Genomic DNA, 21,337 nt, shown 5'->3' on the forward strand with positions numbered 1-21,337 from the left:
CCCAGAGCTGATCTTTCCCTTAAACTAATGTTTATGTGGGGGAAGATATAACTAGCATGTTTAAAACATTAAAATAAGGGGACAAGTAAGTTTTGTTCCAAGTATACCCTTCTTTCTTTTTCTCACTGTGTTGGCTGGAATCTGAATTTTTAAGTCTTTTTTTCTCTGTTACTTTCTTGAGAAAATAAATACAATATTATCTTGCATGGTAGTTGCTGAAACTTTGACACTTTAATAGTTATAGTTGCTTTCATTTTGGCAGTTGAATGACAGCATATAGGATTGCCTGTGAATCACATGAATATAAATACCTTTTTGGTTCTGTTTAGTATGTTAAAAATTGCTATAATAAATTTATGTGCAGTTTTTATCCTTTGACTTTTTCCTATGAATAGGCCCTTTTAAAACATTAATATTCCCACAGTTTAACCACTGAATGGGCTGATTCTAGTTAGTTTTGTGAATGATTTCTGTAATTCTCTCTTTGCTAAGGTAAGGGGGAAAAAGTCTCAGGAATGCTTCCATACTTTTCTGAATGGTTACTTGTTGATTTGCTCAGATGGCGTTTTAAACTGACAAACATATAATTTGTCAGAGTATGTATGTTGTGGGCTGAAAATGACATTATTAATATAATAACAATTTTGAAATCATTTTATGGCAAAATTTTCAGTGAGAGGGACTTAAGCATTTTCAATGTTTATTTTATGAACCTCATAACTTGAATTGTTCAGCAAATCTATGTTCAGAAATCTATATATAATTTCCCCACCAACAGCTTTCTGCCCATTTGCTTTTCATTAATAGATTTGAACTATGAGTTTATTATCTTCATTATTGAGATTCACATATGAGATTGGTGTGTTTACAAGTAAAGTAAAACCAGTTTAGAGTACTGAAAGCTGTGAATTAGGGAATATGTAATTAAAAAATTAGCTTCCTGACCAAACTACAGTTTATTATTTCATAGCAGTTATAAGAAAGTCTTCTGCTTTCCTTATTAGACTTAAATTTTTTGTTTTCTTCAAGTTCTTCATCATTCACATAAATTTTACATGTTTTTAATCATAACATAGATGTATGACACTACTTCTTTTAGGTCTCTATAGAAATTCCAATTAGTGGTAGTGTGTTAGATTGATGTTACATGGGTTTCTTTTAATTAAAAAAAGTAGCTAAATTAATACTGTTCATATTGAAAGGGTATTAAACTAGAAGTTAGATGTGTTTATTTTTATATTGTGACCTTGAACAGGTTATTTAGCTTCTCTGTCTCTCTGTCACCTGGATAATGAGGATACTCCTGTTTTCTCAGCCAGCTTCAGGGTTTTTAGAAGTCAAATGAAATAATCAAGGTGAGAGAACTTTTAATAATATGTATGTCTACGCAGATTGCAAGTTATATCTAATCAGCAAATTTATTTACATATCAACAATTAATGTGCTAAAGTCTTTAACACTTTTTTTAGTAGAAGGTTAAATAAATCTCCTCCCTTGTTGAAATACTTTTCTTAAATTATAACACAAAAGTCAGTGTCAACTCAATTTTAGCCAAAAAATGCCAAATTCTAAATTAATGGGTTTCAAATGAATGAAGTTCTGCTAAGTGTATACTTAGTTGGAACTTTTAGTTTTTAAAAATAAATTATTTTTCTGTAGTGTAAACAATTTTAAAAAAATAATGTATGGGAACTCAAATACTTCTGTATTTGAGAATATGATAATAAGGCTTCTTTTAGGTTGCAGTGTTCTACAATTAATTGGTAAGCTTCTTTTCTAAGATGATGTATTATTCAACCTCTTTTTAAAAAAATTTTTTATTGATTAAGTTATTACATATGTGTCCTTATCCCCACATTACCCCCCATCCCCCCCTCACCCCCCTTGTTGTCTGTGTCCATTGGTTAGGCCTATATGCTTGCATATAAGTCCTTTGGTTGATCTCTCCCCCTCACCCCCACCCTCCCCTACCTTCAACCTCTTTTTTCTTTCTTTAATCCCCGAGGGTCAGTACAATGGCCTGGCAGTGTCCATTGGTGCCTCTTCGGTTACTTTCAAATCCAAAATGTGGACAGATGAAGAGTGAGACACATGGGTTGGTAGTAAAGAAAAGAAAATTGAAAAGAAAAAAAGAAAGTTAGATGGTAGAAACTGCTATGGGGCCTCAAGCAGTTCCTTCTGTTGCTCTATAGTATTGGCTCCATGATGTAGGACACAGGCCATTAATAAGTTATCAGCCTAAGTGTGCTGCTTCCATTAATTCGTGGTATTTTACTTGTCAACTATAGTTTGACCAGTTATACCAGCTACTAAAATATGTAAATAATTCTTACATATTTTCATGTGTGACAGTTATCAGAAATAGGTATTTAGTTTATTAGATGAGCCATTTTATATACTTATTTTGGTTGTGAACACTTGAATTCTTGAACTACAGGCTTCATATGAAATTAACTTTTCCCATACCAACAAATGATCTTTCTTCTTTATTTGTCAGTTTTGGAAAATCGTTTGCCACCTAACAGTGGAACTGTGTTGATGAATGAAGGAATGCATGCTATTACACTGAGCTGTGGTCTTTTTCTTTTCTTTTTTTTTTTCATTCACAAACTAATGGCAGGGTTTCCCTAGGTTGTGGTGGACAGCAGATCTAACCATCAAGGGCAGGGTTATTTCTCTTCTCTCTTGTCACCTTGTGAATTGTGGCTGACATTTGGAGACATTTTCTACATAAGTGATTGATATAATCATGTATTGTATTTTTAAAAATATTTTTATTGATTTCAGAAAGGGAGGGAGAAGGAGAGAGAGAAACATCAATGATGAGAAAGAATCCCTGATTGGCTGCCTTGTGCATGACCCCCACTGGGGATTGAGCCTGTAACCTGGGCATGTGCCCTGACTGGGAATTGAACCATGACCTCCTGGTTCATAGGTTGACACTCAACCACTGAGCCACACTGACTCAGCTAATCATCTGTTTTTATAATGAAAAAATAATAACCACAACTTTTAATATTTGCTCCCACACCCCCACCTCACCCCACCCCCGATCAGCTTTCTGCCTCTGAACATTGCTGTATCCTCTTCGCTATACCATTCTTGAAGTTAAGGCCAGATTTGTTTGTCATGCCAGAGGATTTTGTTCAGAATTTAAATCCAAATAAGTCATAAATTCTCTGTACAGTAGTTCTTGATGTACCCCATCCCCTACGTTATATAATACAAAAAACGACTGCTTGTACAGTGCAAGAATTTAGGCAGTACTCAATAGACTTTGTTTTACATTTACAGTGGCAGGATAATTTGCCAGTTAGATGTTACATCCTTTATGAATTCCTCTCTGTAGGCCATTTCAGAGGGAAAAATGTCTGTATTTGTCATACAGGTTCTTATGCTTGCTTACTGCCAATACATACTTATTTGAGTATAAAGATCACTAGATTTGGTGTCAAAGATCTTGGTTTGGAATTTTGCAAATTTAGGAATATGTGTTGGTTCTTAAGCCAAAGTTATGCATCTTTGGTGGAAATGTAATTGGTTAATTCTTTCTGGTATGTAATTTGCAATATTCATCAGAACAGAAGTGTTCATTGATCTAGCAATTTTGGAAATACATGTAAAAAGATATATATGTATAGATGTTCATTGCAATGTTTATGATAGCAGAAAATTGCTAACAAGTAAGGAGATTGAATAAATAAATAAAAACGGTACATCTGCATGCTAGAACAATATACAGGCATTAAAAATAATCATGTTTATAGACATGGAAAAAGGTCCATAGCATATTAAGTGGTTAAAGCCAGTTATAAAACCACTCATAGAGCATAGTCTTGTTCCCACACAATTGTATACATGTGTGCATTTTTAAAATGTGTATATTTATGTAACTCTTATATAGGTTGTATAGCCTTAATTTTTTTTTCAGTTTTTAAAATTTGTTATTTTGAAATAATAATAGTCACAGGAGATTGCAAAAAATGTACAGTGAGGTCCCTTGCATCCTTCACTCAATCTCCCCCAGTATAGCATCTTGCATAGCTACAGTTCATTTCAGGAACTTGACATTGGTACAGTCCACAGAGGTTATTGTGATTTCAGCAATTAGTTATATATGCACTCACTTGTGTGTGTATATTACTCTGTATAATTTTACCACTTGTGTAGACTTGTTTAACCACCACCACAATCAAGATACTTGTTTTCCAGCAAGGCTCCTTGTACTTTTCCTTTATAGCTATCCCCATTCTTTCTCCCTCCCAGCTCTAACTGCAGGCAGCTGCTAGTCAGTTTTCCATCTCTATAATTTTGTTATTTCAAAAAGTTATATAAATGGAATAATACAATATGTCATATTTTGAAATTGGCTCTTATCATTCAGCGTAGTGTCCTTGAGATGCATTCAGGTGATTGTGTATCATCAGTACATTCCCTTTTTTTAAAAAAATATATTTTATTGATTTTTTTACAGAGAAGAAGGGAGAGGGATAGAGAATTAGAAACATCGATGAGAGAGATCGATCAGCTGCCTCCTGCACACCCCCCAGTGGGGATGTGCCCGCAACCAAGGTACATGCCCTTGACCGGAATCGAACCTGGGACCCTTGAGTCCACAGGCCGACGCTCTATCCACTGAGCAAAACCGGTTCGGCCCTTTTTTTTTTTTTTTTTTTAAACAAATATATTTTTATTGATTTCAGAGAGGAAGGGAGAGGAAGAGAGAGATAGAAACATCAATGATGAGAGGGAATCATTGATTGACTGCCTCCTGCACGTTGGACTGAGCCTGCAACCCAGGCATGTGCCCTTGACCAGAATTGAACCTTGAGTCCACAGGCCGATGCTCTATCCACAGAGCCAAACCGGGCAGGGCAGTACATTCCTTTTTATTGCTGTGTGGTATTCTATGTTGCATATGCACCATAGTTTTCCTAAACAGTGACCCATTGAAGGACATTTGGATTATTTCCAGTTTTTAGCTATAATGAATAAAGCTGCAGTGAACATCTGTGTACAGGTTTTTGTATGAACATAAGTTTTTATTTCTTTGAGATAAATGCTCAGGAGTGCAGTTTCTAGGTTGTATGGTGAGTATATGTTTAGTCTTTTACAAAACTGCCAAGCTGTTTTCCAGAGGGACTGTCAGTTTACATTCCCACCAGTAATGTATGTGAGACCCAGTTTCTCTGCATCCTGGCCAGCATTTGATGTCACTTTTTAAAAAAACTTTAACAGTTCTGATAGGTGTGTAGTGTTACTACATGGTGGTTTTAGCAATAGTATAAAAGCCATTTCCTTTTAAAAAATAAAAGAAGGCCTAGATTTAATTTCTGTTCTGCCACTTATTAAAAGTTACTTAATAGTTTTGCTGGGTGAATAAGGAATAGTGATTTCCTTTGTAATCCACAAGGGTTATATTTTGACTATAGTGAAACAGTAATGTAAATAAAATCAAAGCAGATCACCTACAGTTTTCTTTAACAGCTGTTTGAGACTATTTCAAAGTGTAAAAGTACTCCAAAATTATGTTTTATACTTCCCTTCTGTTGCATGGCGGGGGCGGGGAGTAGAGACTGGCAAAATACGTGTAAGAAGTATTGATAAATAAATATATACATTTGACACTTTGGTACTTGTGGTTTTGCTGTATTGTTGCTGTTGGGTTAGGTAACTCACAATTATTGAGCTACGTGCTGAGCACTTTCCATACATCGCCAAGTAGTCCTTACAACTGTCCTGTGAGATCTGGCATCCTTACCCCCCTTTCAAAGATGAGGAAACAGGTTCAAATTAGTAGTATGGTTGGTCATGCCAATAGGAGATGAGAAAGCTGAACTTAAATTATGTGGCCTCAAAATCTGTACTCTTCCCATTACACCAGGGGCGTACAGTGTTTTTAATAATAGGCCACATGATTGGGAATCCACGCACCAGTGTGCCTGAGTTTGCTAATTGATGGTCATGGTTAAGTTGAGAGGGAGAACACTTGGAGTTTAAGTATTGAAAGTGACCCGCCTGTGAGTCCAGAGATGCAGACCTTCCATATTCTTCCTGCTAGTATTTCTCCCTAGTGTTCCGATTTGCTATATACCTTTAGTTGGATTAGCTAGAATTTTTAAAGATTATGTACTTGACTGTGTTCTGCTTTAGTAACCATTAGTGGTTTATCCAAGTTAGCTGGCCCAGCACTTGGCAGAGGTGGTTAATTTTAGTGGTTGTAATACAAGGTTAGGCTTTATCCAATGCACCACACAGGCATTGTTATTACTAACATTGCCCCCCACCCCCGCACCCCCCTAACAATCTCAAGTTGGTTTTAGCCAGTGTCAGACAGTAACCATACCCAGGGCACCTTGCTGCTGCTTTAGTAGTTCTGTTAGTGTATGTTCTTGATTCTGTGCTTAATGGCTTCCTGTTTTATGTAAGATACAATTCAGTCTCCTTAACACGACTTTAAGGTTCTTCACTCTTTTGCTCTGTTTTCCCTTGCCAGTCTTCTCTGCTACCTACTTCCCAGTTACTTAACTTTGTCATGATGTAAATTGCTGTACTCAGCAGAGGCGGCATAGATTACATTGATTACTTGAGATATAACTTAGAAATAATTCAGCTGTATTATTGGGGAATTCTGTTATGAAAGCTCTCATGGAAGCATGCACAGTGTGAGGTTGAGACTGATGACAGATGTCTTCCTAGGGAGATTTTCTTCATGAAGTCACAAGAACAGACTTAGAACGTAGCCCAGAGATGACAGTGGTGATGTTTAAGAACTTCCCTATAGGTGTGAAAAAATTTAATAACCGCTTCCTTGCTGAATTATCTTCAGGGAAGCCCATTGAAGGTTCTTAAAATGATGGAAGAATCCCGAGACTGGTTTCAGATTTGCTTGGTGTGTGTGTGTCTGTCTGTCTGACTCTTGGGCATAGGTCTCCTTGTTCATTTGGGTGTCACCAGCAAAGCTGAGGCTCCTGTTCTGAGACTCCCTCTGTTTATGTTGCTGCTGGAATGATAATCGTGGCCCAGCCCTGAGAAGCAGGAGCCTGATGCTCTCACAGAAAAGGATTGCTTCAGAGCCACACCTGGTCATTGGGTCAGTATGGTTGTCTATCTAGATATAGTTCACTTAGCAAAAGTTTGGTTGAGAGATTACTAGTTTTAAGTATTTATCACTCATCTCCCATATTGACATTTTTTCAGATTGACCCACAGTTGTGGAGTGTGTGTATGGATAGAGTGTTTGAAGTACTCTGTATGGTGCTAATTTATTTAATCTGTATTGGTGTGGATATTTGCTGCCTTTTCGCCCCTTTTTTGTATTATGCTTCTAGTGCCCCAAATCTACCTTCAGAAACAGCATTCGGTTTCCAATTGTCTTGGAAACATTGGCATATTCTGCGATACCATTTTAGTTTTATTTACTGCAAATGATGATTTGTTAGTTGCCTGCTGCCAGAACATCTGAGCTCATTTGTTTAACTAAAGGAGTGCTGTGCATAGATGCCTATAACACGCAGCAGCAGTGACCAACCACCCCAGTTGCTTGCCACCTCATTTTAGCTCTAAATCAAGCAAATAAGAAAGAAGATTATTCTTAAAATGTTCCAAGAAGTTTAGAAAATTGGAGGATGGAGAGGTGGGAGGAAAGGAATTCTATTATAACAATCAGCGTGTTGCTTTTGGCAGGGGTGTGCCTGGCTGATTTCCTTTGCAGAAATAAGTAAGGCTTCAGAGTGCAGAAACTGCAGGGACACTGCAGAAAACAGAGCTCCGTGAATCCCTTATTTGATAGGCAATTACCAAGTGTTTGTCTTCTGGTTGAGCCACTACACCAGGCAAGGTGGGGATGCATGGGTGAATGGGACATTTTCCTGTTCTCATGGAGCTTATAATCTGGGCACTGCAGGTGCTTCTGACCCGAAGTGGTGATTATTGAGGAGGCGGTGGCAGAGGTGCTGTTTCAGATCAGGCCAGGTATAGGGAACCCAAGCCTGATGACCTGGTCACAGAATGGCAGGTGCTATCTGGCTTACCACCAGAGGGAGTGCTCCTAGAGCAGTGGTTCTCAACCTGTGGGTCGTGACCGCTTAGGGGGCCAAACGACCCTTTCACAGGGGTCGCCTAAGACCATCGGAAAGCACATATATAATTACATATTGCTTTTGTGATTAATCACTATGTTTTAATTATGTTCAATTTGTAACAATGAAATTGGGGGGGTCACCACAACATGAGGAACTGTATTAAAGGGTCGCGGCATTAGGAAGGTTGAGAACCACTGTCTAGAGTAGACTCTAGAGCAGGGGTGGGCAAACTTTTTGATTCGAGGGCCACAATGGGTTCTTAAACTGGACTGGAGGGCCGGAACAAAAGCATGGATGGAGTGTTTGTGTGAACTAATATAAATTCAAAGTAAACATCTACACTAATAAAAGAGAAACATGGTAATTAGCGTACGACCGCTACCCTTTTCATTGGCTAATCAGTGAGTATATGCAAATTAACTGTCAGCCAAGATGGCGGCCGGCAGCCAGGCAGCTGGAAGCGAACATGAGGCTTGCTTGCTCCAGGGACTGCAGACTCCAACGTTCCCCGCCTGACTTGCCGGCCTCTGAGCTGGCAGTTTGAAACATTCTAACAAATATAGAAGCTAAACAAAACCCCAGAAAGCTTTCCGGGATCTCAGAGCTGGAGTTATACATTGTTTCGATTATAGAACACAAACAAACCAGCAGAAGCCTCAGAGCTAGAGCCAGAGTTAAAGCTGGCCCAGAATAAAATAAAAAAAAGAGAAAAAAAAGGAGCGGTTGGGAGCTTCAGTCAACAACCACCAGCCTGAAAGGAGCCCTCAGCCCCTCACCCAGACTGGCCAGGCACCCCAGTGGGGACCCCCACCCTGAAGGGTGTGTGACTAGCTGCAAACAGCCATCATCCCCTCATCCAGGCTGGCCAGGCACCCCAGTGGGGACCCCCACCCTGATCCAGGACACCCTTCAGGGCAAACCAGCCAGCCCCCAGGCCTCTATCCTATATAGTGAAAGGGTAATATGCCTCCCAGCACCGGGATCAGTGGAGCCGCTAGGCCTCCTGGCACCGGATCAGCGTGACAGGGGGCAGCGCCCAAACCCCCTGATCCCCTGCGGCTCTGTGTGTGACAGGGTGTGGCGTCCCAACCCCCTGATCGGCCCTGCTCTGTGTGTGACAGGGTGCGGCGCCCCAACCCCGCCCCCCCACCACAGGCCCTGCTCTGTGTGTGACAGGGTAGAGCCATAACCTCCCCATCGGCCCTACCCTGAGCGTGTACTGAGGGTGGCATCGCAACCTCCCAATCCGCCCTGCTCTGTGCATGACAGGGGGCGGTGCCCCAACTCCCTGATCTGCCCTGCTCTGTGTGTGACAGGGGGCGGTGCGCCAACTCCCCAATCAGCCCTGCTCTGAGCCCGACCAGGGGCTGCACCTAGGGATTGGGCCTGCCCTCTGCCACCCAGGAGCAGGCCTAAGTCAGCAGGTTGTTATCTCCTGAGGGGTCCCAGACTGCGAGAGGGCACAGGCTGGGCTGAGGGACCCCCCCTCCCCCCCGAGTGCACAAATTTTTGTGCACTGGGCCTCTAGTCATTACATAAAAGGGTACGGTCTTTTTTTTTTTTTTAGTTTTATTCATTTCAAACGGGCCAGATCCGGCCCGCGGGCCGTAGTTTGCCCATGGCTGCTCTAGAGCCACGAGATAACTCTCAGCCTTTCCAGGTCTCTGCATCCTTGAATGACAAAAACAATCGGACTGCTTCAGAAGATATATTATTTTACATTCGGAAGCAAATAAGTGTTTAGAAAAATATTTTAATAAAAATAAAAAACCTGGGGCAGACCTTGCCTTGAGGGCTGGAGAGTGTTGAGTGTTTCTTGAGGAACAGGGGGGAAATAATTAATTTTGTTTTCTGGTAGTGAAGTGTCTGTCATTCATTCACTCAGTGCATTTTTATTAAGCGCCTGCTTTGCACCAGGCTGGGAATGCTGTGATGAGCAAGGAGCCCTCAGTCTGGGGCGGGGGGAGGGGGCACAGACAGATAATTGGGCAATCTTACTACCATGTGCTCAGTTTTACGATTGGGTGCTTATGGGGCGGAAACCAGACTTATCTCCTTGTGTTAGGTGATCAAAGGTTTCCTGGAAGAAATAATGTCCAAACAACCTCACTAATACATGTGTAAATAATCCCTTTTTAAGGCTAATATTGTCTTAGAAATCAATCAGAACGCTGTTTTGGGAACCTTTCTGTTGAGAACAAGTTGAGAAACTGAACTCTGTATTCTAGCCATCTAGTGTATGTCTCCAGGCTTGTATTTGCCCTTCTCCAGTGTTGATTCATCTCCGCTTCCAAGAACATGCCAGGTTGTGACTGCAATGCCTTTGGTACACTGTTCCTGTGTCTGGAAAGCCCTCTCCTTTGGTCTGCCCAACTGATTTCTTTTGCTCCTTCAGGACACAGTTTCTTCCTCCAGGAAGCCTTCCTTTATTGCTCCTAGGGTAGGTTGGGTGCACTTCCTATGAGCTTAGGCAAAGGGGCTGGTCTTGATTTTCATACTTCCCAGTGGTCTCTGCTGCTTCATTCCTCCATGTAGCCTGGAGAGAGAGGTAGCATCATTCATAGAGCCCAGCATGTCCTGGACATCTAGGTAATGTTTGTTGAATGAACAAATTCAGAAGTTTTTGAAGTTTATAACCACATGTATATAATTGAAGCTCTTGGTTCTAGCGAGCGTTGAGAGTGTTATTGACTGAAGAAGGTAGAAGCACCAGTGAAACAGATTTAATGCATGTGGTCTAGTTATTACCCTCATAAAGCTCTTTACAATCTTTTGCATTTTATACATCTTTACTTTTTTTTCCCTGAGTAACCAATAAACTGAGTAATTCATAGTTCCCACTTCTTGGCAACTACTAAGTGTATTATTAAATCTTACCACAGTGATTTATTAATTAGAACCTTTTGGTTATTAACAAAAATCAATTTGATTTAGCATATACCGGAAAGAGGGGGTTATGTGATGAAGAGACAGGGGTGGGGTCTAATAGAATCGAAGATCATAAACGCAGTCAGGCTTTGGGAAGAACTGGTCCCAAGAATCAGAAGGCCGGCAGGAATCCTGAGAGGCCTCTCTGTTTATTGCTGCTTTTGTCCACGAAGCTCTCTTATTCATTTTCTTACTAACCAGCTTTCTCTGCCCCTTAGTGGAGGATGGCTTCCCATAACCCTCAGCTTTGCCTCACAAGTTCCAGCCATCAGAAAACCTGTCTTTCCATCTCAATTCCAAATTCCTCAAGACTCTGGTGGGCTTACATTAGACATCTATCCCTGACCAGCCACCCGTGGCCAGGGAGTGGGGTCATGCTGAGCAAGCCTGCCTGCCCCTGCTCCGCTCACCCTGAGGGGGAGATGGGAAGGTAGGAGAAAGGGATGGGAGGACAGCAGACCGACAGACGTTGTGAGGCATGCAGACACTCTAAAAAATCTAGTACCTGTAAGCACTTTGCTGTAGGTTATTTCTAGATTATTTTGGTTAAAATTTTTTTAAATCTTAGATGAAGCTTAAAGGTTTAATTTTGAAAAGATATTTGTATTTTTTCAATATGAATATAATTTGAGATTCTTAAGGGAATAGCATATCCACTGAAGCAGTCAGTGGCCTTAGCTTTGTATGGCCATGCATAATGCTTTTTATATATGATACTGTCCTAATTTGTGAGAGACAGGCTTTAGAGCATCACTAGTAGGAATATGCCTTGAGATCAAGGAAGGTGATGGCCCCTCCCACCAGGGACACTTTGGAGAGTCTGTCCAAACTGAGAGTGATGTGGAGTGCCAAAGGCCTGCTGAAAAGACAAAGCAGGAGAACGAAGATGCAGGCGTCAAGAAAATAAGGGCCCGAAGTCACCGGGGCTGTGACGATGTTTAGCTCAGGTGTTCAAGGGGGGAAAGTAGGAAATGTAGTTTAGTGATAAGTTCTAGAACAATGTTTGCTGTAAATTTAAATGTGGATTCTGTAAATAATGTTCTCTGGGTGTTTAAGGGAAGAAAGCTTTTAAAAAATTTCTGATTCTCAATAGTTTATTCAAAAACTCCGCATGGAGTTATGAAGGGGGCACTCCTGGGTCCCCAGAAGTAACAATTTAAGACGGGTGGTGGGGAAGCTGTGCCCTTCAACTTTGCCAAATGCAGCCCTGAAGTCGACCTCTCCCATTTAGCCCCGTTCCTGGGCCCTAGCCCTTGCATTTTAAATGCTTCTGTGTTTGTCTGTGTCCCTACCAGGACCACAAAGGCAGGGGTTTCTGTCCTTGTGGCCCTACCCCTACCCCCAGGGCAGGCCCTCAGGAAGTGATAGGAAGGGATAAGTGCTTATAGATATGTCTTCACTGTGCGGAGGCCTGTGGTCCGTGCCCTGGGGTTGGTTGTCTGCACAGGACTGGCTCGTCCGGGACTCTTGTCACTCAGGGAATGAACGCAACCCGGAGGATGGCCTGTGACCCCATCTTCAGGGCGCAGGAGTCAGATAGACATCTCGGGGCTGACTGGTGGCATGCCTTTTTCACTTGATATTTGCCTAAACTAGGACTGCGCTCATCTGAGAAGGACCCCATCCACCCTCCCATCGGCCAGGGGCTGACACCGTCTTAGCTCCTTGTGTCAGACTCCCAGATAAAACGACGGAGCCGAGCAAAGACCTGAGATTCTCACATCAGCAGAAGAGGCTAACGTCTCTGAGCTTCTGCTGGCCCTGGTCCTACCTGTGCTTTTTTCTGGCTGCACTTGTCGGCCTACTGAGTGCCCAGCACCCACCGGGGACAGAAAGCAGCTCGAGCCGTCCTAACGCAAGGCCATTTCTGACGGCAGCAGGCACCAGGGCCCTTCCCCGAGGGCCCACGTTTTCATTGCGAGCCGGTACTTCCCAGTCGCATGTTAAGCCCAGACTTCCTTCTGTTTAGGCCTGGACGTGCATCTAACTGTTGGCATCTCTGTTTTTATGTACCACTGTGTCCTCCTGTCCCTCTGTGTCCCCTAGTCAGGAAATAGCACATCTTTCGTCCAGTCACCTGTCTGGACTCCTCCCCATTCACCGGCCTTGCCAGGCTGAGGTGAGGATGGAAGACGTGGAGGTGGCTGTCCCGAATATGAGTGTAAGGGCCGTGACCTTGTCTGTCCCCTCCTGTCCTCTGTGTCAGGCGTGGAACTAGGTTCATATAAAAATAAACCTTTGTTAACAAACAAAGAAATATGTAACACATTCATGTAGTTGAAAGTTTGGTATTAGCCACATGAAAAAAGTAAAATGAAACAGGTGAAATTAATTTTAATAATATTTCATTTAACCCAATATATCCCAAATGTTATAATTTCATGAACATAAGGATTTATAATGAAGTATATTTTATTCTTTTTAATCTTTGAAATCTGGTGTGTACTTTGTATTTCAGCACATCTCAATTAGGACTGGCCACAGTTCACACTACATGTGGCCAGCAGGTAGCATCCTGGACAGCGTAGTTCTAGAGATGGCTAAAGCAATTAGTGTTCTTCCACAGGTTCTCTAAAATGTTCTTGTCAGATGCTCTAAATGCTTATGGATTCTTTCTTTTTAAAAGTATGCCTCCTCAGTGATAGTATTTTTCTCTTCTTTATTTTTATATATTCCCTAGGAGGTGGGGACTTTTCAGGGAGCCATGGAAGAGTTGCCTATTTGGAGGATTTGTTGTGCCATGTGTATTAGCAGAAAAGAACAGGAAGTTTTTAAACCAGTCCCCAGACTCTAAAGGTAGTTCCTGTTCTTCCTGTAGCTCTGATTCCTGGAATATTAAACTCCTTGGAAGCCTCAATTTGCTTATCTACATTCCTTCCTTCCCTTGATTTCATACCCATTAGGATGGATGAGTGGTAGGGACTCCAGGGAGGGGAGGAGAGGAAGGAAGGAAGGCAGCTCTTCTGTGGCTACTTTAAAAATTCCCATCTTGCCCTGGCCAGTTTGACTCAGTGGATAGAGCGTCAGCCTGCAGACCAAAGGGTCCTGTTCGGGGCTTGTGCAGGAGGCAACCATTCGATATGTTTCTCTCACATTGATGTTTCTCTCTGTCTTTCCCTCTCTTTTCCACTCTTCCTGAAAATCAATTGAAAAATATCCTCAGGTGAGGATTAACAAACAAACAACAACAAAAAATTCCCATTTCCTGAAAATAATAGTATTTTTCTAAATAAGTGTATCCCATGTACTCCCCTTACAAATGGGCAGAGGGGGCCCCTGCCTTTTGCTCTATACTTTGGTGTGCCTTTATCAAATTTTTCTAAGCCTCCAATCCTACCATTCCTCCCTGCCTCAATGCTTGAAAGGCAGGGTGCCCTGAGCTCTTATCTTTTGGGAATGTCATATGAAGAATTATAGTAAATTTCCTAATTATATTGAAAATAGAAGCTTCATTTTATTGTGCTGATTTTATTGTTCACTACTATCTATGTATATAAAACCCTAAGCGACTGGTTGACCGGTCACTATGACATGCACTGACCACTAGGGGGCAGACGCTCAACGCATGAGCTGACCGATGGGTGCCAGACCCCGGGCTCACAGCTGGCGAGCACAGCTGCGTCAGTGCGAGCCTCTCCCGCCTCCGCTGCAGCGCTACCTGGGCAGCGGGACCGGGATGAGCAGGCTCCTCCCTGGCCGCCTGCTGTCTCTTGCACTACTGCATCCCCCGAGGGGTCCCGGATTGCGAGAGGGCACAGGCCAGGCTGAGGGAGCCAACGGGCCTCTAGTATATCATATTTTCCTTCTAAATTATTTTTCTCTTCTTTTATATATTTCTTTAGTGTGTACATATTTAGTGTTATAATTATTAATTATCTTTCTTCTTCTATCTTTCCAGTACTGATTTGAAGCTCTTGGAGGAGGCAACTATTTCAGTCTGCAGGTCTTTAGGTAAGGTGGAGAAATGAGCATGTATGTGTATGTATGTATGCATATATATGTATATGTGTGTGTGGGTACTTACTTGAAATTTTCTATTTTAAATTTTGATAGTGTAATATGAATTGAATTAATGATGTTTTCTTGAGAGCTTGTTTGGAGGTTCTAGCAGGGGAGCGCAGCTACTTGTATACCCTTGACCGAAGACTGGTCCTCTCCTGGGGGGGGGAAGGTCGTCCTCTTCAACCGAGCGTGCAGCTTCGGGAGGGACGCACATGGATCGGTGAGGGAGGAGGGGGACACCCGCCTAGCCAGCCAGATCAGCCGAATCAGCCCTGGCGATCAATGGGGTGACAGATGTCGAAGCCAGCTCGCCCTCACAATCTTGATGATGATAATAATAATTCTATTCATGGTGCTCATGGATGCTACTAGAATGTGCCATTCAGTCATTAGCAGTGAAACACATGCTTGGTTAATTTGCAGTGGTGGTAATAGACTCTGCGAAGCATGTGTTTTATTGCTAATGACTGGATGGGACTTTAAAGGTATCATTCTATTCTTTTTCTGCTTGTCTCATTTTTGTTGTGATGAAAGTTGTCAATGTCATTGTTTTTCCTTTGAAAATAATGGAATTTTTTTCTTGGGATGTTCTAAAGTTTTTCTCCTTGTCCTTTGGTTTTTAGCATTTTAGAATGATGTGCTGAGGAGTGGTTTTCTTTTCTTTTCTTTTTTGCTGCTTGAGGTTTGTAGAGCTTCTTAAATCTGTTGGTTGATATCTTTCATCAGTTTTGGAAAATTCTCAGCCATTATTGGTTTATACACTGTTTCTATCCTATTCTGTTTCTCCTCTTCTCTGGGACTTCTGTTATACCCTTTTAACATTTTCTGTATGTCTCATATGTCTGCTAAGGCTTTTTTTTTTTTTTTGGTATAGATTAATGTTTTTCCATCATTTTTGGCAGGTTTGTTGCCATTATTTTTGTTGGGCTTTTTATGTTCATTTTTCCCCCTCTCTGACCTTTAAGAGTATATTTTCTTTTAACCTGTCTTTTGTTTACTAGTCTTGTCTTCTGTTGTATGTCATCTGCTATTAAATCTATCTATTGAGATGTTTAAAATAAAAATTTAATTTTAGAATAGCTTTAGATTTACAGAAAAGTTACAGAGCTATAGAGTTCCCATATAACTCTCATCAGTTTTCCTTATTGTTAACATCTTACATTAATATGGTACATTTGTCACAATCAGAAAATCACCACTGATACAGTACTATTAACTAACTCAGTACTTTATTCAGATTTCACTAGTTTTCTCTTACTGTCCTTTCTCTTTTCCAGGATCTCATTCAGGATACCACAGTACATTTAGTCATCATGTCGCCTTAGCCTTCTCTGGTCTGCAGTGGTTTTTCGGATTTTTCTTAGAGTTGTTTTTTTTTTTAATATATTTTATTGATTTTTTTACAGGGAGGAAGGGAGAGGGATAGAGCGTTAGAAACATCGATGAGAGAGAAACATCGATCAGCTGCCTCCTGCACGTCCCCTAATGGGGATGTGCCCGCAACCAAGGTACATGCCCCCGACCAGAATCGAACCTGGGACCCTTCAGTCCCCAGGCTGACGCTCTATCCACTGAGCCACACTGGTTAGGGCTTACTTAGAGTTTTGAGGAGTACTAGTAGGGTACTTTTCCAAATGTCCCTCGATTTGAGTTTGTTTGATGTTTTTCTCATGGTTACACTGGGGTGATGGGTCTGTAGGAGGAAGACCACAGAGATGAAGTGCTGTTCTCAACACATCATATTAGGAGTAGGTGCTATCACATGAGCTTATCTCTGATGACACTGACCTTGATTACTTGGTCAGGGTTGTGTTTGTCATTACTTCACTGTAAAGTAGTGGTTCTCAACCTTGGCTACACATTAGAATCACCTGGGAATCTTTTTAAAATCCTGATTTCTGGGCCTCATCATTAGTAACAAAGAAACAGAATTTCCGGAGGATGAGGCCCAGAAATCAGGATTTTAAAAAGATTCCCAGGTGATTCTAATGTGAAGCCAAGGTTGAGAACCACTGTGCTAGGAGACACTTTGAGAGCCAGGTCAGTTGTTTTATGTGAGTAGCTGGGGGAGGGTGTGTGTTTTTCTTATGAAGGGGAAGGAGTTAGCTGTCCCCCTCTTCTCCTCTTTACTCCAGTCCTTTGGTATGTAAATAAAAGCTCTTCAGGAGCCAGATACACTCTCTCCCTGCCTTGGCTTTTTAGACCTAGCGGTGTTTCCAAGTTCTGGGACCTCATGTCTCTTTGAAATGTGGATACTTAGGAAGATGATACTGGAGTCTCTCCTACTCCTTTGGAGCCAGCTTAGGCGCTTATCTTGTGATGTAACTGCTTGGCTTTCTGTGAGATAAGGAAGTTTTAAACACATGGCTACAGTTCTAATCCTGATGGTATGTGAAATGATTCTGGGAGAAGTAAAAGCAGACATTCTCTCACTTCATAGCATGTATGTTTTGCTGACCCAGGAGACGAAGGCTTTTTTACAGGAACACTGAGAAATACAGGGAGGTTTTATTTCCCACAACTTTTTCAGATATTTTCTTCTCTCCTTCCATTCCTTCTGGGTCTCCTATTACTATTTCCGAGTTTTCCTTAGTTCTAGGGTATGGCCCTTAGTCAGGGATGTCAATGGAAAGTCCTAGGCCAGGGGTGGGCAACCTTTTTGTGAGTGCGTGCCCAAACCAGCAAAATCTCTGACTCAAAATTCTTCTGCGTGCCAACCCTAATTTTTTGAGAACATGTTACACCTACTTGATATCTCTTAAGATGTACATATGTGAAGAACCTTGAAGAAAAGATTCATTCGAGCGACAAAAACACAGTATATGATGATGAACAATACATTTATTTTTTAACATTTATTTTTTAATGTATACATGTACACTGATAGTCCGACAGAAAACTTTATGACTCCGTTTGATATTATCAGTGGGGCTTTTGCTGCTGCATCACTGATGACAGAGATTTTACGTGACCTTCAGAGATATGCATGAGCTACTACTTTTATCCATCAGGCTACTCCTATTACGAGACTTAACAAAATTCATCACTGAGAACAAAGATTCACAAGCGTATGTGGATGAAACCAAAACACTGGTCGGATCTAGGAAGGCAAGGAGAGTTAAGGCAGAGGCATAGAAATTGCTCTTCCCCTCTCTTGTCAATCCATGTCTATGGTCTTTAAGATAACTTGTTATGTAAAATTATTTATCTAAGATGCACCTACACTGAATTTATCTGAAAAATAAAAAAGTCGATATTAAGAAAACAATTGTAAATGGAAGATTATAAGAGAGGGTTTTGCGTGCCAGCAAAAGTTACTGGCGTGCTATGTTTGGCACGCATGTCAGGGGTTGCCCACCCCTGTCCTAGGCAGTAACCAAGTCCCTCTGGGCAAGAGTTAACTTTAAATTCTGCCTCTTCAGCACCAGGCAGCTGCTGATGTGTTTATGTTGTTTCAGCTCTCATTTGCCTGTTTCCAGTGGGTTCCTTGGATTCTTTTTCCTTTGGAGTGCAGGAGTCAGTCAGGCATGACAGACAACTTCCTTGTACACAAACTTCTTTACTGTCATTTCCCTCAAAATTCTGTAGGAGTTCATCTGCTCTTTTGTGGCATCTAGTATTAACCTGAGAGGAAGTCTGAGACCTAAATTTCTTTTTGTTCCTTTGTTCATAAGACTTTTCCCCCTATAACCATTATGATTAAATGTTCCTCATTATACTTTTTTCTTTATGATTTTCCCTGTAATTTGATGAGGTCTTTTTATTGGTTTATTAACAAGCATTTTTGTGAGCTTTTTCAATTCTGAAGTTTTCTGTAGTTATGGCTTTGATTTTACTTGTTTTAGTTTCTTCTCCTTCAAATTGGCATTGTCACCTGTGAGGTTCAGGTTGGATCTCTGTTCTTTGCCTTCTGCATCATCTTTTTCTTCATCTCTGTTCTTTTCTTGTAATTCCTCTTTTATATCTTTGGTTCAATGTTTATACATTACAGTTGTTGTCTTTTAAGATTCTAATGTATCTTTTAGTTGTTGTTGCATTTTTAATCAATCTAGTTTTCCTAATATGTCAGTGCTCTCTTTTCATTATACTAATTTTTCCCAGGTGCTTTCTGTTCCTTTTAAAAATAGATGGTTCATTTTCCCATTTTCCACTAATGATGGTTGTATACCAAAGTTCTTTTTGCCAGTTCTGATTCAGCTCTTCTGCTGAGGTTTCAGCATATCCTGTTCCTTATTTTGTTGTTACTATTGTTTTCTTCTTAGTCATTAAACCAGCAAATATTTATTGAGCACCTATAATATTATAGCTGGGTGAGTGACTGCAATAAAGACCCACCCAGGTCCCTGACCTCATGAATCTGTCTTAACGGGGAAGCCAGACCATAAATAAATACATATATTTTATATAATGATGACTCTTCAGAAAAATAAAGCAGGGAGAAGGCAGAGAGTGAGAAGGGACGGTGCTTGCTGCCAGAGCGTATGTTTATTAACCCTGTTCCTGTGTGGCTTCTTGAGGTGCTTGCTGAATCTGTTGTTTTACCTTGAAGGGAGGCTGGTGCTGTGTTCTAGCCTGACTTCTAGAACATGTTTTGTACATGTTTGATTGGTTTAACTGAGACTTTCCGTTGTCTCCACTCCTTGGTTTTGGAGTGTGAGCGAATCCTAAAATCCCCAAATCGAACAGCTGGATCAACATTTCTTTCCTACCTCTTCCCTCCAACATAGTTGTTTTGTGTTTGGCTTGTTTCCTGTTATTTTCTGGGAGTTGTAATCTCTGAATCTGTATAGAAAGTTATCATGTTGAAGGAGTCACATCAATTTTCCGATTGGGGTAGACAGTAAGAAGGAGACTTGTTCCTCAAAGGTACTTTCAGGCAGTTAGGCTTGCTAATGATTACCAAATACATTTGTAGTCAGGTTTATATAATTTGTAGTTAGTGGAATTGTTTCCTGTGTTTTGGAAGAAGAACTGTATCCTGATTCAGCATTTTTGCGAGCTTGTATCATTTGTTCTCATGGGTATTTTATTTTTAATTATTTTACACTCATCCAAAGGTGGACAGAATAATATAATGAACTCCCACATACTCATCTTCCAGTTTCAATCATTTTCATGGCCAATCATGTTTCATTTGTGCCTCACTCACTTATTGAAGTATGACGTATGGACAGAAAAGTGCACGGACAACAGACATATCCTCGTGTAATTAATTTGACAAATCTCAGACATCGTGTCATTCATCTATCTTCACATATTAATTTGATACAAACCTCAGACATCGTATCATTTCATCCAGAAATATTTTAGTATGTATCTCATAATAAGGATTTTTTTAAAAGGAAATAAATACCGTAATTTTATTAAAAAAAACAATTTTTAACATAAAATATTCATTGAGTGTTCAAATTTCTAATTGTCTGTTTGAATCCGGAGCAATATAAAGTCCTCACATTATTATTGGTTGATATATTTTTACGATTCTTCTCATAAGTAGTTTCTTCCTGCATTTGTCTCCTTTTTCCTCTCTCAATTTATTAAAGAAAGTGGGTGGGGATGTGAAGTACAGCATAGGGAATATAGTCAATAATATTGTAATAACTATAAGCTTGGGTGAGTGACTGGTGTCAGGTACTAAATTTATTGGTGGGACTACCTTGTAAGTTATATAAATGTCTAACCACTATACTCTACACCTGAAACTAATATAATATTGAATGTGAACTGTAATCCTATATAATAAAGGCCTCATATGCAAATAGACCAAACAGCAGGACAACTGGCAGAACGACTGGTTGCTATGACGTGCACTTACCACTAGGGGCAGACGCTCAACACAGGAGCTGCCCCCTGATGGTCAGTGTGCTCCCACAGGGGGAGCACCACTCAGCCAGAAGCCAGGTTCATGGCTGGCGTGCTCAGCCAGAAGCCAGGTTCATTAGCAAGCCTTGCCCGCCTCTGTGGCAGCCCTAAGAAGCAGCAAGCCGAGCAGTGAGCAGGTGGGCGGTAAGGAGCAAGGGGTCCCGGACTGTGAGAGGGATGTCTGCCTGCCAGCTTAGGCCCGCTTCCCATGGGGAGCGGCCTAAGCCGGCAAGTGGACATCCCCTTAGGGGTCCCAGCCTGCAAGAGGGCACAGGCCAGGCTGAGGCCCCCCCCCCCCCCCAGTGCATGAATTTCGTGCACTGGGCCTCCAGTTAAAAAAATAAAAAGTAATTTTAAAAAAGAAAGTGGGTCGTAGAGTTTCCCACATGTAGATTTTGTTGGTTGAAACGTTAATATGTTTCTGTCCTCTGTGTTTCCTCTATATTGGTTATTAGGTCTTG

At 41.2% G+C, this 21,337-nt stretch overlaps 1 protein-coding gene across 7 annotated transcripts in view; it reads left to right on the top strand.

Annotated features, from left to right (window-relative positions):
* DYM (dymeclin) overlaps positions 1 to 21,337 on the top strand; it is a 248,720-nt gene that overhangs the window by 32,287 nt on the left and 195,096 nt on the right. For 5 of the 7 annotated variants that reach the window (XM_023750840.1, XM_023750842.1, XM_014452527.2 and 2 more), the window contains one exon: positions 14,911 to 14,963. The exons of 1 other annotated variant lie outside the window; for it this stretch is intronic. In XM_023750840.1, the coding sequence (XP_023606608.1) occupies positions 14,911 to 14,963 (53 nt within the window). Of the gene's footprint in view, positions 1 to 14,910; positions 14,964 to 21,337 lie in introns of those variants that run through there. One more of the 7 variants, XM_023750843.1, reaches the window with a different exon arrangement.

The sequence above is a fragment of the Myotis lucifugus genome, unplaced genomic scaffold (assembly GCF_000147115.1).
Source record: "Myotis lucifugus unplaced genomic scaffold, Myoluc2.0 scaffold_16, whole genome shotgun sequence".
NCBI classification, from domain to species: Eukaryota; Metazoa; Chordata; class Mammalia; order Chiroptera; family Vespertilionidae; genus Myotis; species Myotis lucifugus.